This window comes from Salvelinus namaycush, chromosome 34 (assembly GCF_016432855.1).
Source record: "Salvelinus namaycush isolate Seneca chromosome 34, SaNama_1.0, whole genome shotgun sequence".
NCBI lineage: Eukaryota > Metazoa > Chordata > Actinopteri > Salmoniformes > Salmonidae > Salvelinus > Salvelinus namaycush.
In genome coordinates, this window is record NC_052340.1 from 23,852,215 (window position 1) to 23,868,895 (window position 16,681).

General features: G+C 41.0%; 1 protein-coding gene and 1 pseudogene across 1 annotated transcript; both read left to right on the forward strand.

Moving 5' to 3' along the window:
* The first annotated feature begins 489 nt into the window (after positions 1-489).
* LOC120028445 (zona pellucida-like domain-containing protein 1) lies at positions 490-4,276 on the forward strand. The gene is made up of 10 exons (XM_038973662.1): positions 490-595; positions 779-999; positions 1,193-1,374; positions 1,740-1,812; positions 2,018-2,115; positions 2,588-2,668; positions 2,896-3,067; positions 3,326-3,428; positions 3,760-3,789; positions 4,101-4,276. Exons 1-10 carry the CDS (start codon positions 490-492, stop codon positions 4,274-4,276), a joined length of 1,242 nt encoding a protein of 413 aa, XP_038829590.1.
* A 3,227-nt stretch (positions 4,277-7,503) lies between these two features.
* LOC120028446 lies at positions 7,504-11,426 on the forward strand (annotated as a pseudogene).
* Positions 11,427-16,681: the final 5,255 nt, after the last annotated feature.

Consider the following 16,681-nt stretch of genomic DNA (forward strand, 5'->3'; position numbering starts at 1 on the left):
ACACATATGTGCTCACGCACGCACGTTGGCACACACATTTTGTGGAGAGAGCTGGCCTGTCCATTCGTTTTTTTGCTGCAGCCGATACCACATGGAGCACCGGTGAGCTACCAACTACACAGACCAGGGTAAGATGGGCTTGGGCCCAGGGCAAAGGGATCAGAAAAAGAAGGGAACCGGTTTAAAAGGGGTTGGGGGGTCTTGGAAAGAAGGGACTTGTTAGAGTATTTAGGGGATTTGAGTAAAGGGGCTGGGGTATTGAGTTTTGGAAAGAGGGGCAGTAAGGGGACCAAGGCAAGAGGGTTTATGGTAAGAGGAGGTCTAAATGAGAGGTGTTGGAGGACTTTAGGGGATTTGAAAAGGCTTTTAAAAAATTTGAGTACAGTACAGTTACAGACATTCATGCAACACCCTAGATATTTTGAAGGTTATACGTTGTTAACATTCTGAAGGTTGGAAATGTGTGAACCTTGCTCTCTAGGTGTTAAAATGGAGCGGATATGTTTGATCCTCCTGCTGATGGGTAGGACCACTTCAGTCTTGGCACAGTTTAATGGATACAACTGTGATGCCAACTACCACAGTAGGTTTCCCGGTGAGCATGACAGTCATTTCATCTCTATGTAAATTCTCTCAAATCATTTTAACTTATTCTTAGTTCTGAGAATTGTTGTTAGAATTGCTGTTTACCCTTTTATCTCGTTGTCTATTTTTCTCTTTGTCTTTTTGTCTCTCTCTCTCTCTCTCTCTCTCTCTCTCTATCTCTCACTCTCTTTAGCAGAGCGCGACATCAGCGTGTACTGCGGGGTTCAGACCATGACCCTGAAGATTAACTTCTGCCCGGTGCTGTTCTCCGGCTACACCGTTGCAGACCTTGCACTCAATGGTCGCCATGGCGATACCCACTGCCGGGGCTTCATCAATAACAACACGTTCCCCACGGCAGTACTGTTCAGCATCAGCCTCAGCACACTGGAGGCCTGCGGCAATAGCCTGGTGGTAAGGAATACACACACACAGATGGACGAACACACACACACACACCTACTGTTATGTTTTATACTTACACAGGTTTGTATTAGTATGACCACCAGAATCTAATGTGTTTTATATTTTTGGAGCACGTCTTGCTTGAGGCTAAGATAGGAGTTGTACTAGATTGTGTATTTAGAGACAATGTCCCTGTCCTCAGGTGACAACAGCCTACGGGGCTAATGCCTACGGGAACATGTCGCTGGTGCAGATTGGTAATATCTCAGGGTACATCGACACTCCAGACCCGCCATCCATCATCAGCTATCTGCCCGGCCTGCTGTACAAATTCAGCTGCAGCTACCCCCTGGAATACCTGGTCAACAACTCACAGCTGGCATCGTAGGTGCCTGCAATAAACACCTGAAGGGCTTATTTTGAATAAAATTGAAGTATTGAATAAGTAGAGATATTTCAGTATTTTTGATAGATGAATTTGACATTTGAAAGATGAATTTGACATTTGAAGTCAGTCAGCAATTTCATATTGACCTCGATAGTTTGTGTCTTTTGTGCCTTTTTTAAAATTGATGTAGTTCTGTCCTTGAGCTGTTCTTGTCTATTAATGTTCTGCATTATGGCATGTTTCTTGTTTTGTCTGGACCCCAGGAAGAGCAGCTGCTGCTTTCACAACAGCTAATGGGGATCCTAATAAAATACAAAAAAACTTGTACTAAACTGTACTAATTAATTTGAACCTTTTCTAGGTCATCTGCTGCAATATCAGTGAAGGACAGCAACGGTACCTTTGTGAGCACATTGAGTATGATCCTTTACAATGTGAGTACACAACATCAGTGTTTTTTAGTGCACACAAGGACTTCATAACAGGGCCCTCATAGTAGGAATTCAATGTCAAATAATAACTAGAACATGCTCAAAATACTAAACAAATGATGAGACAGTTTTATTAGGTAGAAATAGACATACAGTATCATAAAAATAGGCAACTTTTTGATTCACGGCCAAACTCCTTTTGGTGCAGGACTCAACCTACAACCAACAACTCTCTATCCCAATGGCCGGACTGGCTTTGAAAACCCGAGTGTTTTCTGCAGTGAAAGCCACAAACCTGGACAAACGGTAAAAGATAAGGAGATCTTCAGATATGAAAAAGTTATATTTTTTGTTCTAGTTTCTATTATTCACAATACACATGGGGATATGATCTTAGAAGCACAAAGATTTCCAACATGATGTGAACAGAAACCTATGATTATGACATTATAAGTGCTGGTTAAAAAAAATGGAATCGCTGTAACCTTCTCCCACATAACCTGGATGGCATAGAATTGATATAGTAGTCAAGTACAACTGCGCTATGCTATACACAGTATGTCGTACACATACGCTATCATTTAAGACCTATCCTCTATGCCCCATACCAATTCAGTTCTATCCTCTTTGGTTCATTGCCATTCAGCTGTCCTCTATGACTGTGTGAAGGCGCCAGTGGTGGTGCTAAGAATGTCTGATCGGTCCTGTTGTGTTGTGTTGTGTTGTGTGGTTAGATCTCTATCCTGTATCAGCCCCGTACTGTTTTGTCTCTCCCTAGATGGAATATCTTGATGGACTACTGTTACACCACTCCCTCAGGGAATCCCAATGATGAACTGCGCTACGACCTTTTCTTTGGGTATTCACGCTTTTTCTCAAATGATGCCAAGATAAATGACAAAAGTGTCCCATTACCCATTCATCCTCAACCACTTATCATAGAGCCCCTTACAATGGGTTCTCATGGTGAATGATAGGACATTTTTCTCATTGAGCAGTTAAAACAGGTCTAGACGTTTCAGTGCATTTTGTGTGTGTTCGTGCTTGTGTGCATGCTTGTGTACATGCGATGCTCTTTCCAAACAGCTGCCATAAAGACCCACAGACGACTGTTTTTGAGAATGGGAAGAGTCAGATGGGTCGTTTTGCCTTCGAAGTGTTCCGTTTTGTCAAACACAGACACCAGAAGATGTCCACTGTGTTTCTGCACTGTGTCACCAAGCTGTGTCGGGTAGATGACTGTGTCCTGCTCATGCCGGTAAGAACATTTGACATCTTACCAAATGATATGTTCAACATCAGTACAGTCAACAGGGGGGACTTCAATGCTCTGCAAATATCAGAAAACACCATATTAACACCAAAGTACCATATTTCTTGACTTCTGATCAATATGAAGCTTCACATAGTCCATTAAAAATTTAAATACCTTAGCACTATTCACTATTCCCTATTGAATACAGTTTCATATAAAGGAGTATATGTATGTGATTTTATATTAATATAATATTGGAAGATCTGTGGCCATCGGCGTAGGAGGGACGTAGAGGATAGCCTGGAGTCTAGGCCGTCGTCTGGGGATGCCATCATCACTGCTGGACCCATCATCACCAGGATTGGTACGCAGGATACCTCTTCATCCATACCCACTTCAACTTAGACTATAGTTTTGTCTGACTTCAATTAGATTATTTTGATATCCATGATATAGTTGTAGAGTAAGTATTAAAACTGTATGATGTGATGTAGCCTATACACGAGAATCCCTTTCGATTATATATTGTATAGTCTTGAAATCTACTGATGGAGGGTTATGTGAGAATAAAATGAGGTGGGATTTGACAGTATACTCAATGGTTATTCAGTACATTTGTATTAAAATGCATGGTTGTGTTCCTCAATAATGTTGAAACTCTGAAAGCATCAATGATTGATTTTGTTTCTTTACAGATGAAACTCCAATGAATAACTCACAACTCAGTAAGCTCTCTCACTTTGTCACTGCTTGTGCAATGCCTTGACAAGTGATATATTTATTTAATCTATAAACTTTGTGATGTCAAAAGACAATTTTTATGTGCTACATATTTACATTCTTTATACATTCACTACCTTCAAAAGAAAATATGACACCCTTGGATTTACAGCAGAAATTATGATAGTAATGGTTAACTCACAAGTTTCACTTCCCTTTTGTGTTTCTTAACCATTAACTGTGGTTTTAGCCTATATTAGTGAGTATTTGTGTCTGCCCATACTTACTCTTTGTGTGTTTGTGTGTGGTAATCCAGCTGCATCAAGTGGCCCCTCCCTCCCGTTGAACCCAGTGACCAGTGCTCTGCTGTCAGGTGTGGTCATTCTAGGCGTGTTCAGTCTGGGCTTCTTCCTGCTCTCGCTCCGCCTCCTCCGCAGACCCCGCCTCCCTACAGCCACACCCTCAGGAGCATGGAACCCTGGTTTCAAATAAACCTCTCGTGGGTGTGCTCTCTCCCTCTCTCTCTCTCTCTCTCTCTCATTCTCATTATCTCTGATTCATTCTCCCCCTCATTTTTTTATCCATCTAACTATAACTAATACCTACAGTATGTATTTGCACTGTAGAGATAACTAATAAACTCACAGTAGAGATAACTGTGATCTCAAACATTGATTCTAGAGTAAGAGGTTTAGCCACAAGCAAAAGTTTCACTATGTGCCTATGTACCTACCAAGTAAATACATCAATACATAATAGGGACAGTTATTGTAGATCGGGACCTGTATTTTCTGAAAGGTTTACTTAGCGACTCTACCTTCCTTGAATGTGTACTTTCCATTTCGCTAACTTACTCTTATCCGGCAGCTGTAACAGTCACTGTCATGCCAAACTCTGTCACACATTCACGTGTACATGTACATACACATACTCAAGCGCATATTGATACTGTAAATAGTTCATTCCTACTTTGTGTACAGGGGAACAGTATATGTTCAATAATAATAATGTTGTGTACTGTTTTCCTTGTTTTGTTCTGATCCATTGATAGACCAGTGTATTGTTTTTTACAGGTAGTGTGTAATAAAACTGGCCCAGGTCACTATGTGAGGCTGATTTTTTTTTCTTTTTGTCATCCATTGCTTGGCATGGGGTCAGTTACATTAAAGAAATAAAGGGTCATTCAAATAACCCTGACACCTGGGGATGACTGATACTGTCCTCTACAAAGGCCAACACCAAAACATTACTTGTAGATATTTCTATAACACACTGCCTATTTTAATCTGAGAAAAGGTAGGCTTCAGTATAGTACTAACATGTGAGGAGAATTGAAGAAGTGATTCATCATTCTATATGTATGATCATGATGAATATTTATATACCGTATGTATAGTACCTATTGGTATTACATTTTACATTTACATTTACATTTACATTTTACGTATGAAGTATGGCTGAAATCCTGACTTCCACATAACTTGAATGTTTGTGAAAGTTTTTGCCATCAATGCTTAATTAAAGAAATCTCTAATAACTTGGTCAAGTCAGGATTTCACCCTGTGCTTATTTTATTTGAGGATGATGTGTTTTTTCCCTTTTTAGGGAATGTGCTATTTGATGTGGAAAGTTTAAAAAAGAAAGCAATAATCCATTTACTATAATTACTTAATTTCGTATTATGTGTTTAAATTTATAATCATGTTGATAGGGGGGGGGGGGGTTATTTTTCAAATAAATCTTTTACATATCAGTCTGCCTAATGATATTATTTACTGGCCTTCATAGTGTATTAGTATAATTCTAACACTGATGTTGTGGCGTGTTTGAGACTTCAAGCTAGAGTTCAATCGGACCTGATTTTGTCTTTTACCCAAGGTCAAATAAAATCACAGAAGGTTTTTGAACATTGTAGAAAGTTTCCAGTTTTCAGAATAAATGTGCAGGCAGTTTATAAACAAAGATACAGCATAAATATTGCTATTTTTGTTTGAATTCCAGCAATTGTAATTCAATTATATGAGGATCATGATTTATATACCTCCATATTAGAGGAATATGATCCCAGTGACCTGCTATAACATGTCTAACTATAACATGCCAATTGTCGAAATGTAACCCATCCTGCAATCTGGGCCCTTTATTGTGCTAATCCCATATTTCAGCAGCTATTATACATTATATTCTCTGTCCACAATGGCTGTTGATGACTGAGAGGAGAGAAATGAGAGCAGTCATCACCCTCTAGATTTACTATCTTTGATAAGCGATTATGTTTTGTTTTTCCATGGACAATATTCAACCCAAGTTCAGGTCACTGCCAGGTCCAAACCCAGGCTGCAGTTTGTTTTTTGTAGTGACAAGAAAACACATGATCTGTGAAAAAAGGCAGAAAGACCCTGGTATGTTTAAGTGTACACGTCATGACAATGACCATGTCGTGTGTGTGTCCATAATCCTCTCCATGGTTTTGTGAACTTCACAAGGGACCATGGTAACCACCCATGTGCTCTAATATGACTCTAATCAAATTTGAACTTTGGGATAACTCTGTATGAAAAGCGCTATACAAATTAAATGTATTATTATTATTATTGTTATTTATTAATCCGAATAAATGTTTTCCCTTCCCTGGTGGCTGACCTGACAAGATCAGGTTACCACTGACCTTCATGCAGTTCCTTTCAGTCCCAGTACTGATTCCAGACCGAAGAAGAAGACTAGATATAGACACTAGATATAGACATGATGCATAATAAGTATGTGGACTCACTCTTCAAAGTCACACAGGGCACGTTTCTTGGTAACGTGTTTGGTTACATTTACATATCATATTTGGTTTTATTTGAATTGGAGTCACATGATCTTTTTTTCATAGGTTCATTATGAATATGTGTCTGGGCGGGTGCTTTACATTATTCAGACATGCTCTGTATAATATTAGTACTTTCCCCAACACAGGAAGAATTTAATTTGTTCAAAGTGTTTCTGATAACTGTAATCGGTACTTGCTCACTGTAATGTATTTGAAATGATCATATCAACAAAGGGATTCACGTGATTAGCATAGGGCTTTAAAGATTACATTTTTAATGTTATGTTAATTACTCACCCAACATTTTTTTTTAATCAAATGTTAATGCTCATATACTATAGTGCTGAAGCCCCTTCCCTTAAAAGTGGTTGAAAACTAGGTGTGGGTCACCTAAATCGTATTAGAACTTAAAGGAAACAACAAGATGCCCCTCACATTGTGTGTGTGGTCCCTAAAGACCATGAACCATATACTTACTTGATTATTATGTTTCATATAAGCATACAAAGGGGAGCAGGATCACACGCAAAGTCACAAAGCCACCTGCCCTATGTTTACCATATAACTTTGAAGGGGACTGTGTAGGGTTTCATGAATTTGCCTCCAGGATAAGACCCACAGTGCTTTATCCACAAAAGTGAATGTTTCCCACTACCTTAGACAACCCCACCAAGATGGCAATGACCCTGTTTCCAACCAATCCCAAGGTTGTATGAGAACTATATAACTAGTCCTGGTCCCTATACATACAACGTGTCGACAGTAAATGTACTACAGATTGTACACATCTAGGAATATGGAGTCATCCCATAGCATTTTATGCTAGTCTATAAATTGAATTTTGTGCTTGACATTGACATCTGTGTGTTTTTCTGCAGATCTTCAGCGAGGACAGATTGGTGAGATGGCTTTATGCAGCTTCCTCATCCTGACTTCCCTGTGCATTGTGGGCCATGATCAGGCTCTCGCCCCTGCTGAATGTGGGGCTTATGCCAGACAACCAGGTATAGTAACTACATCACTTCTACATTTCAACTCTTGTTTACTGTAGCTAATCCTAACCATCTCAGCTTCATCCAAGACAGTGTTTATGATAAAGGATTTGAGGTGGGCCTCCCGAGTGGCACGGCGGTCTAAGGCACTGCATCGCAGTGCTTGAGGCGTCATTACAGACCCAAATTCGATCCTGGGCTGTGTCACAACCGGCCGTGTTAGGGGAGGGTTTGGCCGGTGGGGGCTTTACTTGGCTCATCGCGCTCTAGCGACTACTTGTGGCGGGCCAGGCGCCTTCAGGCTGACTTCGGTCGTCAGTTGAACGGTGTTTCCTCCGACACATTGGTGCAGCTGGCTTCTGGGTTAAGCGGGTGGGTGTTAAGAAGCGCAGTTTGGCGAGTTATGTTTCGGAGGATGCATGACTCGACCTTCGCCTCTCCCGAGCCCTTTGGGGAGTTGCATCGATGAGACAAGATCAGAATTGGATCGTAATTGGATTGCAAAAAGGGGGTAAAATACACAAAAAAAGGGTTTGAGGTGGTTAGGGTTATAGTCTTGTTAAATTGTTATTTGAATCATGTCTGAAATAGCTAGATTGCTTCAGAGCAGGGACACTTAAACTATAGTGGTTTATCTGTATACATTAGCTCAGAATACATTTGAAAGTTTTTAATCTTACTCAGTGTCTTCCTGCATCTATCAGAATACACAGGCATCTCAGTGGTCTGGGGGACCTCCTCCATTGACCTGGCTATTCAAATCTGCCCTGCCATCTAGTCTGTTGATCCTGAACCACATCATGGATAACACAGTCTGTAAGGGAACTCTGAACACCAGAGTGATTCCTCCTGTCCTGAGATTCAGCTTTCCCCTTTGCCAAGGGGACGCCTGCGGGAGTGTCTTCTTGGTGATTATTAATAGGATAATGTTTATGTATGCTTTCCTCTGCCCTGGAGGAGTGTTGTGATAGAGGGAAGGCTCGCAGCACCACTGACCTTGACTGAGGGGAATGAGGGAGCAGAGAATGTATGTTTCTCTGAGAGGTTTTGACTCCTGTGAAACTTTTAAAACATTTGAAACTTACCTTATCACGAGCTTGAAAGTAACACTAAATTGAAAGCCCATTTACGCTAAAGAACAGGTGATGGCTTTCAGTCTAAAAGAAACTTCAAGGGAATGAGAGATCTCATTTTCTACACACTATTGCACCAGCAACCTTCAAAGCCACATAGTCAACATGTGCTCCAGGAACAGGGATATTCTCAGACTTCTCCAGCCTCCAGACGGTCAATGTGAGCGGGGTAGTCCGATCATACGACCCCAACATTGGAACGGTCACCTATAATGCTGAGCTCAAGTACTTTTACTCCTGTGCTTACCCTCTGGAGTACCTCGTCAAGAACACCCTAGTGGACATGTAAGTGAAAAGATTTACTGGATATATCGCTTACATATGAAAATCAGACACTGCTCTGCAATTGAAACTGAGCACCCATACAGTTGTTTTGTTTGCAGCATGATATTACACAGTTCAAACACAGTTCAAAGCAGTTGATCTTTCTGTGGGGAGAGTGTTAGCCTGGGTCCTGCTGTAGTAATCAGTCAGCTACACTGGATCTAGGTACTCTGTCTGACCTTTCTCTTTTCCCCTCTTCAGGTCAGCCTCCTCCATTACTGTGAAGAACAACAATGGTAGCTTCATCAGTGCTCTGAGCAATGCCCTGTTAAGGTTAGGACAATACAACCAGCACCTACGTAACACCCCCATTCATATATGCACGGCTGCGACATGGCAAAGAGCCAATTTGCCAATGTGCTGCCACCTTATAAAATAACTGTAAACCTATACCAACATGTGTAAACATGTCTGATCATATGTCAGATCTTATGCAAGTGTGCTTTTATAATAGTGCCATCTTCCTTTCTTCCTTCACCAGGATGCAAACTATACCACACCCCTGGTTATCCCTTCTCTGGTTATTGAGGACTAATGTCTACATTCAGGTTTTAGCTGCTAACCTGACTTGCCAGTAAGAACCTTCTTGTTGTGTTCCCTCTTAGCCTTAGTAATAATTAATAGTCAAACAATTTTAGAATGTGTATAAAGGGTTCTAATTGTGATCTGAATTGTCTGACCTCACTCTCTCTACAGACACCATGTGCTTCTGGACTGATGTTATGTGTCCGTCTCCCCGCTGCTCTCCATCTCAACATTCTTTCATCTCTTTGTATCGTAAGTAAAAAAAAAAGAAGAAAAACCAATCTTCAATCAAATATTGAAAAAGTGTTAGTTGCCCGGTTCATATCAAATGAGTATTCATTGGTTTTTATTTTTATATCACCTTTATTTAACCAGGTAAGCTAGTTGAGAAGAAGTTTTCATTTACAACTGCGACCTGCGAATTAACAAGCGTACAGTCAATAACACAATAGAAAAAAAAGAAAGTCTATATATAAGTCTATATATTGTAATACTGGGCTTGATAAAACATCTTGCCTCCTTTGCATTCAGACACAGTGCACCTGCTCACTAGATAATTTAACTATCTCTATCCAGGTTCCTCTTTATCTAGTAAGCTCAATGCAAAATGGAGGAGTAGCCACTTTGTCTAGGCACCAAGGGGCCATATTCAATCATTAATAATCTTTCTGTATCTAGCAGTGTGTTGTCCTGCCTGTGTGCAAATGGGCAATTGTGAGGTGAGGTTCACCTTTTTTGTAAAGCTGCTCCATTAATCAGATGACCACCATGCTGGAGAATGGAGACAGCCAGAAGGCCCGTTTCTACTCTGTGATTGCACCACTTGCAGCACCTTCAAGGTACAGTACCATTGATCTGACCACACAACTTTAGGCTCAATCCATCCACAACAGATGTCACAGCTTTAATTGTTGGGAGATTTACAAATTAAAGTAAAAAAGTTAGAAAATGACCCTTACTAAAGGGTATCCTCCAGAAGTCACATTTGGCCTGTCTAAGTTTACAGTCCGGTCTCATACACTAGACATAACATAGTAAACGAGGGACACTGTTTGGTATGGTTATATGAGAGGGAAGGTTACTTAAGGCAAAAAATGAAAGGAGTCCAGTTGGTCGAGGTGGATAGGTAGGCATACAACGCAAATGTCTAGCAACCCAAATAGTCCTATTTTTGTAACATATCATAGTAATTATAATTCGTAACATATCATACGAAATGGATGATGGACATCCAAAATAATACATTCCATACGTAACATACGTGCCAAACGTAATATACAATACTAATTTCAGTGTTCCGGATTTTTGTTTTCTATGTTACCTCTACCCTCACCTCAGGACCCATCAAGACCATGGCAGAGAGCTGTATGTCCACTCTCTATGTACCTATATTCTATATAGCAATATACTCATAATAGGACGTCATATCTTTCCTAAAACACATTTGTTAATGTAATGATAATTTTACCATCCTCATGTTCATTAGGCCTATCTATTGTTTTCCAATTCCATTTCCAATACTAACATATAATGCCAATTTATTTGGAATAATCTTATGAATACTGTTTTTCTGGGGGGTTTTCAGTCTCTCTTACTTCCAAAGAAGAGGGTCCGTTTTTCTTTATCAAGTTAACTCTACTATCATATGACCAATTAGTGACAGCAAATCTTTCGCTTTTAAAGTTGTTGACATCATTCTAACAGGAAGGTCAGTGTTGCTCAGATGGGAAGAAGCTTTTCCACTGGCTGTTGGTGTAATGTGTCATGTTGCTCCCTCTCCCCTTTGTGCACAGCGCTTTCTGGTGGCCATGGGAGCAGCTTGGGTGCGTCTGTTGGCCTGGGGATTGCCGTAGCAGTTCTCATTGTGGTTGGTGTGGCTGCTCCACTGATGGGTGCAACCTTCTACTGCAAACTGAAGTGGTTAAGCTAATGCCAGTGTCTAAGACTACCATGCCAAAGCCCTTTGGTCATCAGGAGATAGAGACATGACATGAGATTGACAGGGTAGCATTTCAATACTAGTGGAGGTGTGAAAGTAGTGTTCTCTTCTACTCACTCAACCTTGACTATCGTTTTGGCGTCGTTTACGTTTCTTTGGATCACTTGAGAAACTGTTTCAGGGGTGATAACATGAATATTTTCATTGGTTTAAAGCCTTATGGCTCTCCTAGTTAATAACTGTGTTAACAAGTAGGATAAACGTGACTATGGTAAACACAGATAGTTGACTACTGACCCTGTAAGAAACCTAATCTTTAGTTGGATAGGCAACATGGATAGTGTAATGTGTATGTACAATCCAGAGCTGCATTTTAAAGTTGAATTCAAAACTTTATATTATTGTAATCTTGATTTTTGTTGCATGTTATATGTAATTAAAGATTGGTTGCAAATGAGTGTACCTTGCAATCAAGTGATCTCAGATGCCATAAGGATGAGTGAAAGTGTTATGTGTACTTTAAAAAAAAATCTGTATTCCAGAAAGATTACTAAAAGTTAATGTTAAGATTAATTTTGTTATTTAATTAAGTCATGACCTTTATATCCAAAGGAAGTGAGACTAAGGACTGCAAACTTTCCCTGCCTAAAATAGGACTTTTTAAAATAATCTTACACATATGACGACCTATAATTTTCAGGCTTGTGTGATTCTTGTATCATGGATACTCAGGTGGGTTTCTGTGGCTTTACTTTTGGATTGATGCTTAAAATCTATGTTGTGGAAACTGTTATCTGAAACCTTTGTATATTTCCATGCAGTGAATGGTTTTAGTTGTGTATATACACTACACCGCCAAAAGTATGTAGACACATGAAAGTATGTAGAACTTCAAATTAGTGGATTCAGCTATTTCAGCCACATCTGTTCTTGACAGGTGTATAAAATTGAGCTTACAGCCATGCAATCTCCATAGCAAAAACAACATGGCACCGTCATAGGATGCCATCTTTCCAACAAGTCAGTTTGTCAAATTTCTACCCTGCTAGAGCTGCCCCGGTCAACTGTAAGCGATGTTATTGTGAAGTGGAAGGTCTAGGAGCAATAATGTCTCAGCCACGAAGTGGTAGGCCACACAAGCTCACAGAACGGTACCGTGGAGTGCCGTTCTCACTACCGAGTTCAAAACAGCCTCTGGAAGCAACATCAGCACAAGAACTGTTCGTCTGGAGCTTCATGAAATGGGTTTCCATGGCAGATCAGCCACACACAAGCCTAAGATCATTATGCGGAATCCAATTGTCGGCTGGAGAGGTGTAAAGCTCGCCTCCATTGGACTCTGGAGCTGTGGAAACGCGTTCTCTGGAGTGGTGAATCACGCTTCACCATCTGCCAGTCCGACGGATGAATCTGGGTTTTGCGGATGCCAGAAGAACGCTACCTGTCCCAATACATAGTGCCAACTGTAAAGTTTGGTGGTGGAGGAATAATGGTCTGGGGATGTTTTTCATGTTTCGGGCTAGGCCCCTCAGTTCAAATGAAGGGAAATCTTAATGCTACAGCATACAATTACATTCTAGACGATTCTGTGCTTCCAACTTTGTGGCAACAGTTTGTGGAAGGCCCTTTCCTGTTTCAGCATGACAATGCCCCTGTGCACAAAGCGAGGTCCATACAGAGATGGTTTGACGAGATTGGTGTGGAAGAACTTGACTGGCCTGCACAGAGCCCTGGCCTCAACCCCATCACACACCTTTGGGATGAATTGGAACAGGCTAGGCTACTCTACTTGAAGCCAGAGATGCTTGTCTTGTTGCAGAGTTGTGGTCAGTTTAATTTCATGTGAATATCAGAAAATGAATGAAAATTCTGTTAATTGAAACGTTCAAAACTCACTCAAAATGATTGCCAATAACAAATGGACCTCCTACGTCTGGGTTGAAATGGAACTGACCCTAATCCAATTTGTAATTAAAAAATGTAGGGCGACAAAAAAAATTGAGAAATTAAAGAGCCTATTTGATGGAATGTAAACAGAGACTGCCTATTCATTACCATACAGTAAACATTTGGTCGATTTGTTCATCTGTCATAGGATGATGTTCCTTCTAAGTACAGTACAGTACATGCTGCTCTTCCAGCATCTTCCCACTAGGGGGTATCTAACCACCATTTTCAGTTTTTCAGCATAGGGTTAATGTTGGTGAGTCTATGATATACTACTACTCTAACTAACAAAGGATATAGTGATAGGGAGGAATCCTCAAAGATAAGCTTGTGCTGTCTGCAATGCAGTGGTAGGGAGTGCCTTTATTGTTTAACTGGCCCTCCAGTAAATTAGAGCATTTACAGTGCTTTTGGAAAGTCTTCAGACCCCTTGACTTTTTCCACATTTTGTTACGTTACAGCCTTATTCTAAAATGGATTAAATAAAAACAAATCCTCAGCAATCTACACACAATACCTCATAATGACAAAGCGAAAATATTTTTTATTTTTATTTTGGGGGAAGGGCCTTGGTCAGGGAGGTGACCAGGAACCCGATGGTCAATCTGACAGAGCTCCAGAGTTCCTCTGTGGAGATGGGAGAAACTTCCAGAAGGACAACCATCTCTGGATCACTCCACCAATCAGGCCTTTATGGTAGAGTGGCCAGACTGAAGCCACTCCTCAGTAAATGGCACATGACAGCCCGCTTGGAGTTTGCCAAAAGGCACCTAAAGACTCTCAGACCATGAGTAGCAAGATGCTCTGTTCTGATGAAACCAAGATTGAACTCTTTGGCCTGAATGCCAAGCTTCACGTCTGGAGGAAACCTGGCACCATTCCTACGGTGAAGCATGGGGGTGGCAGCATCATGCTGTGGGGATGTTTTTCAGTGGCAGGGGCTGGGAGACTAGTCAGGATCGAGGCAAAGATGAAAGGAGCAAAGTACAGAGAGATCCTTAATGAAAACCTGCTCGAGAGTGCTCAGGACCTCAGACTGGGGCGAATTTTCACCTTCCAACAGGACAACAACCCTAAGCACACAGCCAAGACAACGCAGGAGTGGCTTTGGAACAAGTCTCTGAATGTCCTTGAGTGGCCCAGCCAGAGCCAGGAGTTGAACCTGATCGAACATCTCTGAAGAGACCTGAAAATAGCTGTGAAGCAACGCTCCCCATCCAACCTGACAGAATTTGAGAGGATCTGCAGAGAAGAATGGGAGAACCTCCCCAAATACAGGTGTGCCAAGCTTGTAGCGTCATACCTAAGAAGACTCGAGGCTGTAATTGCTGCCAAAGGTGCTTCAGTAAAGGATCTGAATAGTTATAAAAATTTGATATTTCAGGGTTTTTTAATTAATAATTTAGCAAACATTTCTAAAAATCTGTTTTTGCTTTGTCATTATAGGGTATTGTGTAAAGATTGAGGAGGGGAAAAAAACAATTTAATCAATTTTAGAATAAGGCTGTAACCTAACAAAATAAGTCAAGGGGTCTGAATACTTTCCGAAGGCACTGTATATCATGATTCACTAGTGATGTCTCTTCAAAGTAATCTTAGCACCATATTCTTCACAGGTAAAGTGAGTGGTCTGGCTTTGTTTGATAATGGTGTCCTAAAAAATACAAGGTGAATATGTTGTGTGACCCTATGAAAAGTGATCTGCCTGAAATAGGGGGGAAAGGTCGAGGCAATGTCCTTGGCCTTTTAAGTAGGCCATGACAAACTCTGTGACAGGAAGACCCCTTTTGAAACAGCAGAAGATAAATCAGTTGTGTAAGTAATCTCCGTAATGATTAGTGTAATTGTGTGTTAGGCATAAATCTCCCCTCTCTTTATGAGGGCTTCTTTATAGGTGAAGTAAAATAACAAGGACAGGCGTGTGCTTCTCTAATAGTGTGGATATTAACCTTTAGCTACAGATGGTTCTCTAAAATGTTAATACTCTGGATCTAGTCTGGGGAGTGGTTGGTTTGGAACTCTGTGTTCTGTTTGGTTGCTCTGCTTCTGTTGCTACTGTATTTATCTGGGCCTAACTTGACAGCCCAGATGGAACACATGACCATTACAGTAACACAATAATGCATGCTCATGATGTGATTTGTTTTAGGTAAGTGCCTGTTAGTATTGTTGGGGAAACCAGCTGCCTGCAACCAGTGCCTTGCCTTCCACGGATTCTTGTTGCTTTATATACAGTACAGAATATAAATAAATCATGCATTCAGTTGAGATTGAATTTTGCCAATGTGGGAGAAAATCTTATGTGGTTTTAGAGTATACATCTTTTTTGAGCCACACTCACCACAGAATGATGGCTTGAATGAAAGAAACAAGAAACAATCACTATCTCAAGATCTGTCTCTCTGGGCACAGACTTCCATTCAACATCTATTTCACATCTGTTCATTTCAATGAAATGACGTGGAAACAAAGTTGATTCAACCAGTGTGTTCCCAGTGGGGTGGGACTAATGAATCTATTGATCCGTCTTTAAGTATAAGAGCACAAGGCGAGACCCAAATGCAGACACAGGAGGCAGATGGTTGAGCTCCGATGTTTATTAAACCAAAATGGGGTAAGCAAAAGGCAGGTTGGGGACAGGCGAGAGTTCATAAACCAGGTCAGAGTCCAAACAGTACCAGGCGATAGGCAGTCTCGAGGTCAGGACAGGCAGGGGTTCAGTGAACAGGTCCGAGTCCAAACAGTACAAGGGGATAGGCAGGCTCGAGGTCAGAACAGGCAGAGTGGTCAGGCAGGCGGATTCAGTGTCAGGACAGGCAAGCGTCAAAACCAGGAGGGATAGGAAATTAACAGAGACTGGGAAAAAATAGGAGCTAGGAGAAACGCTGGTTGACTTGGCAAAACAAGACGAACTGGCACAGAGATACAGGAAACACAGGGATAAATACACCGCGGACTAATGGAGAAAAGAGGAGACACCTGGAGGTGGGTGGAGACAATCACCAAGACAGGTGAAACAGATCAGGGTGTGACATTAAGGGTAATATTACACCGATTCAGCTGTACATTATTTTGGGGATTCTATTGCTGAGCAACCGTTTGCATGGCACTGTGTTTGAATTGGTCAGACAGGACAAGTATGAAGGATTGATAGACCTGGCCTACTGTAATTCAGGTCAGCCATATGAAGAGTGAGAGTCTATCAATTTCACGTATTAAATC

Coding starts and splice junctions, on each gene's coding strand:
- LOC120028445 (XM_038973662.1), top strand. CDS start 490: ATGGAGCGGATATGTTTGATCCTCCTGCTGATGGGTAGGACCACTTCA. Junction 1,375..1,739: donor AACAACTCACAGCTGGCATC/GTAGGTGCCTGC, acceptor AACCTTTTCTAG/GTCATCTGCTGCAATATCAG. Junction 2,116..2,587: donor GCCACAAACCTGGACAAACG/GTAAAAGATAAG, acceptor GTCTCTCCCTAG/ATGGAATATCTTGATGGACT.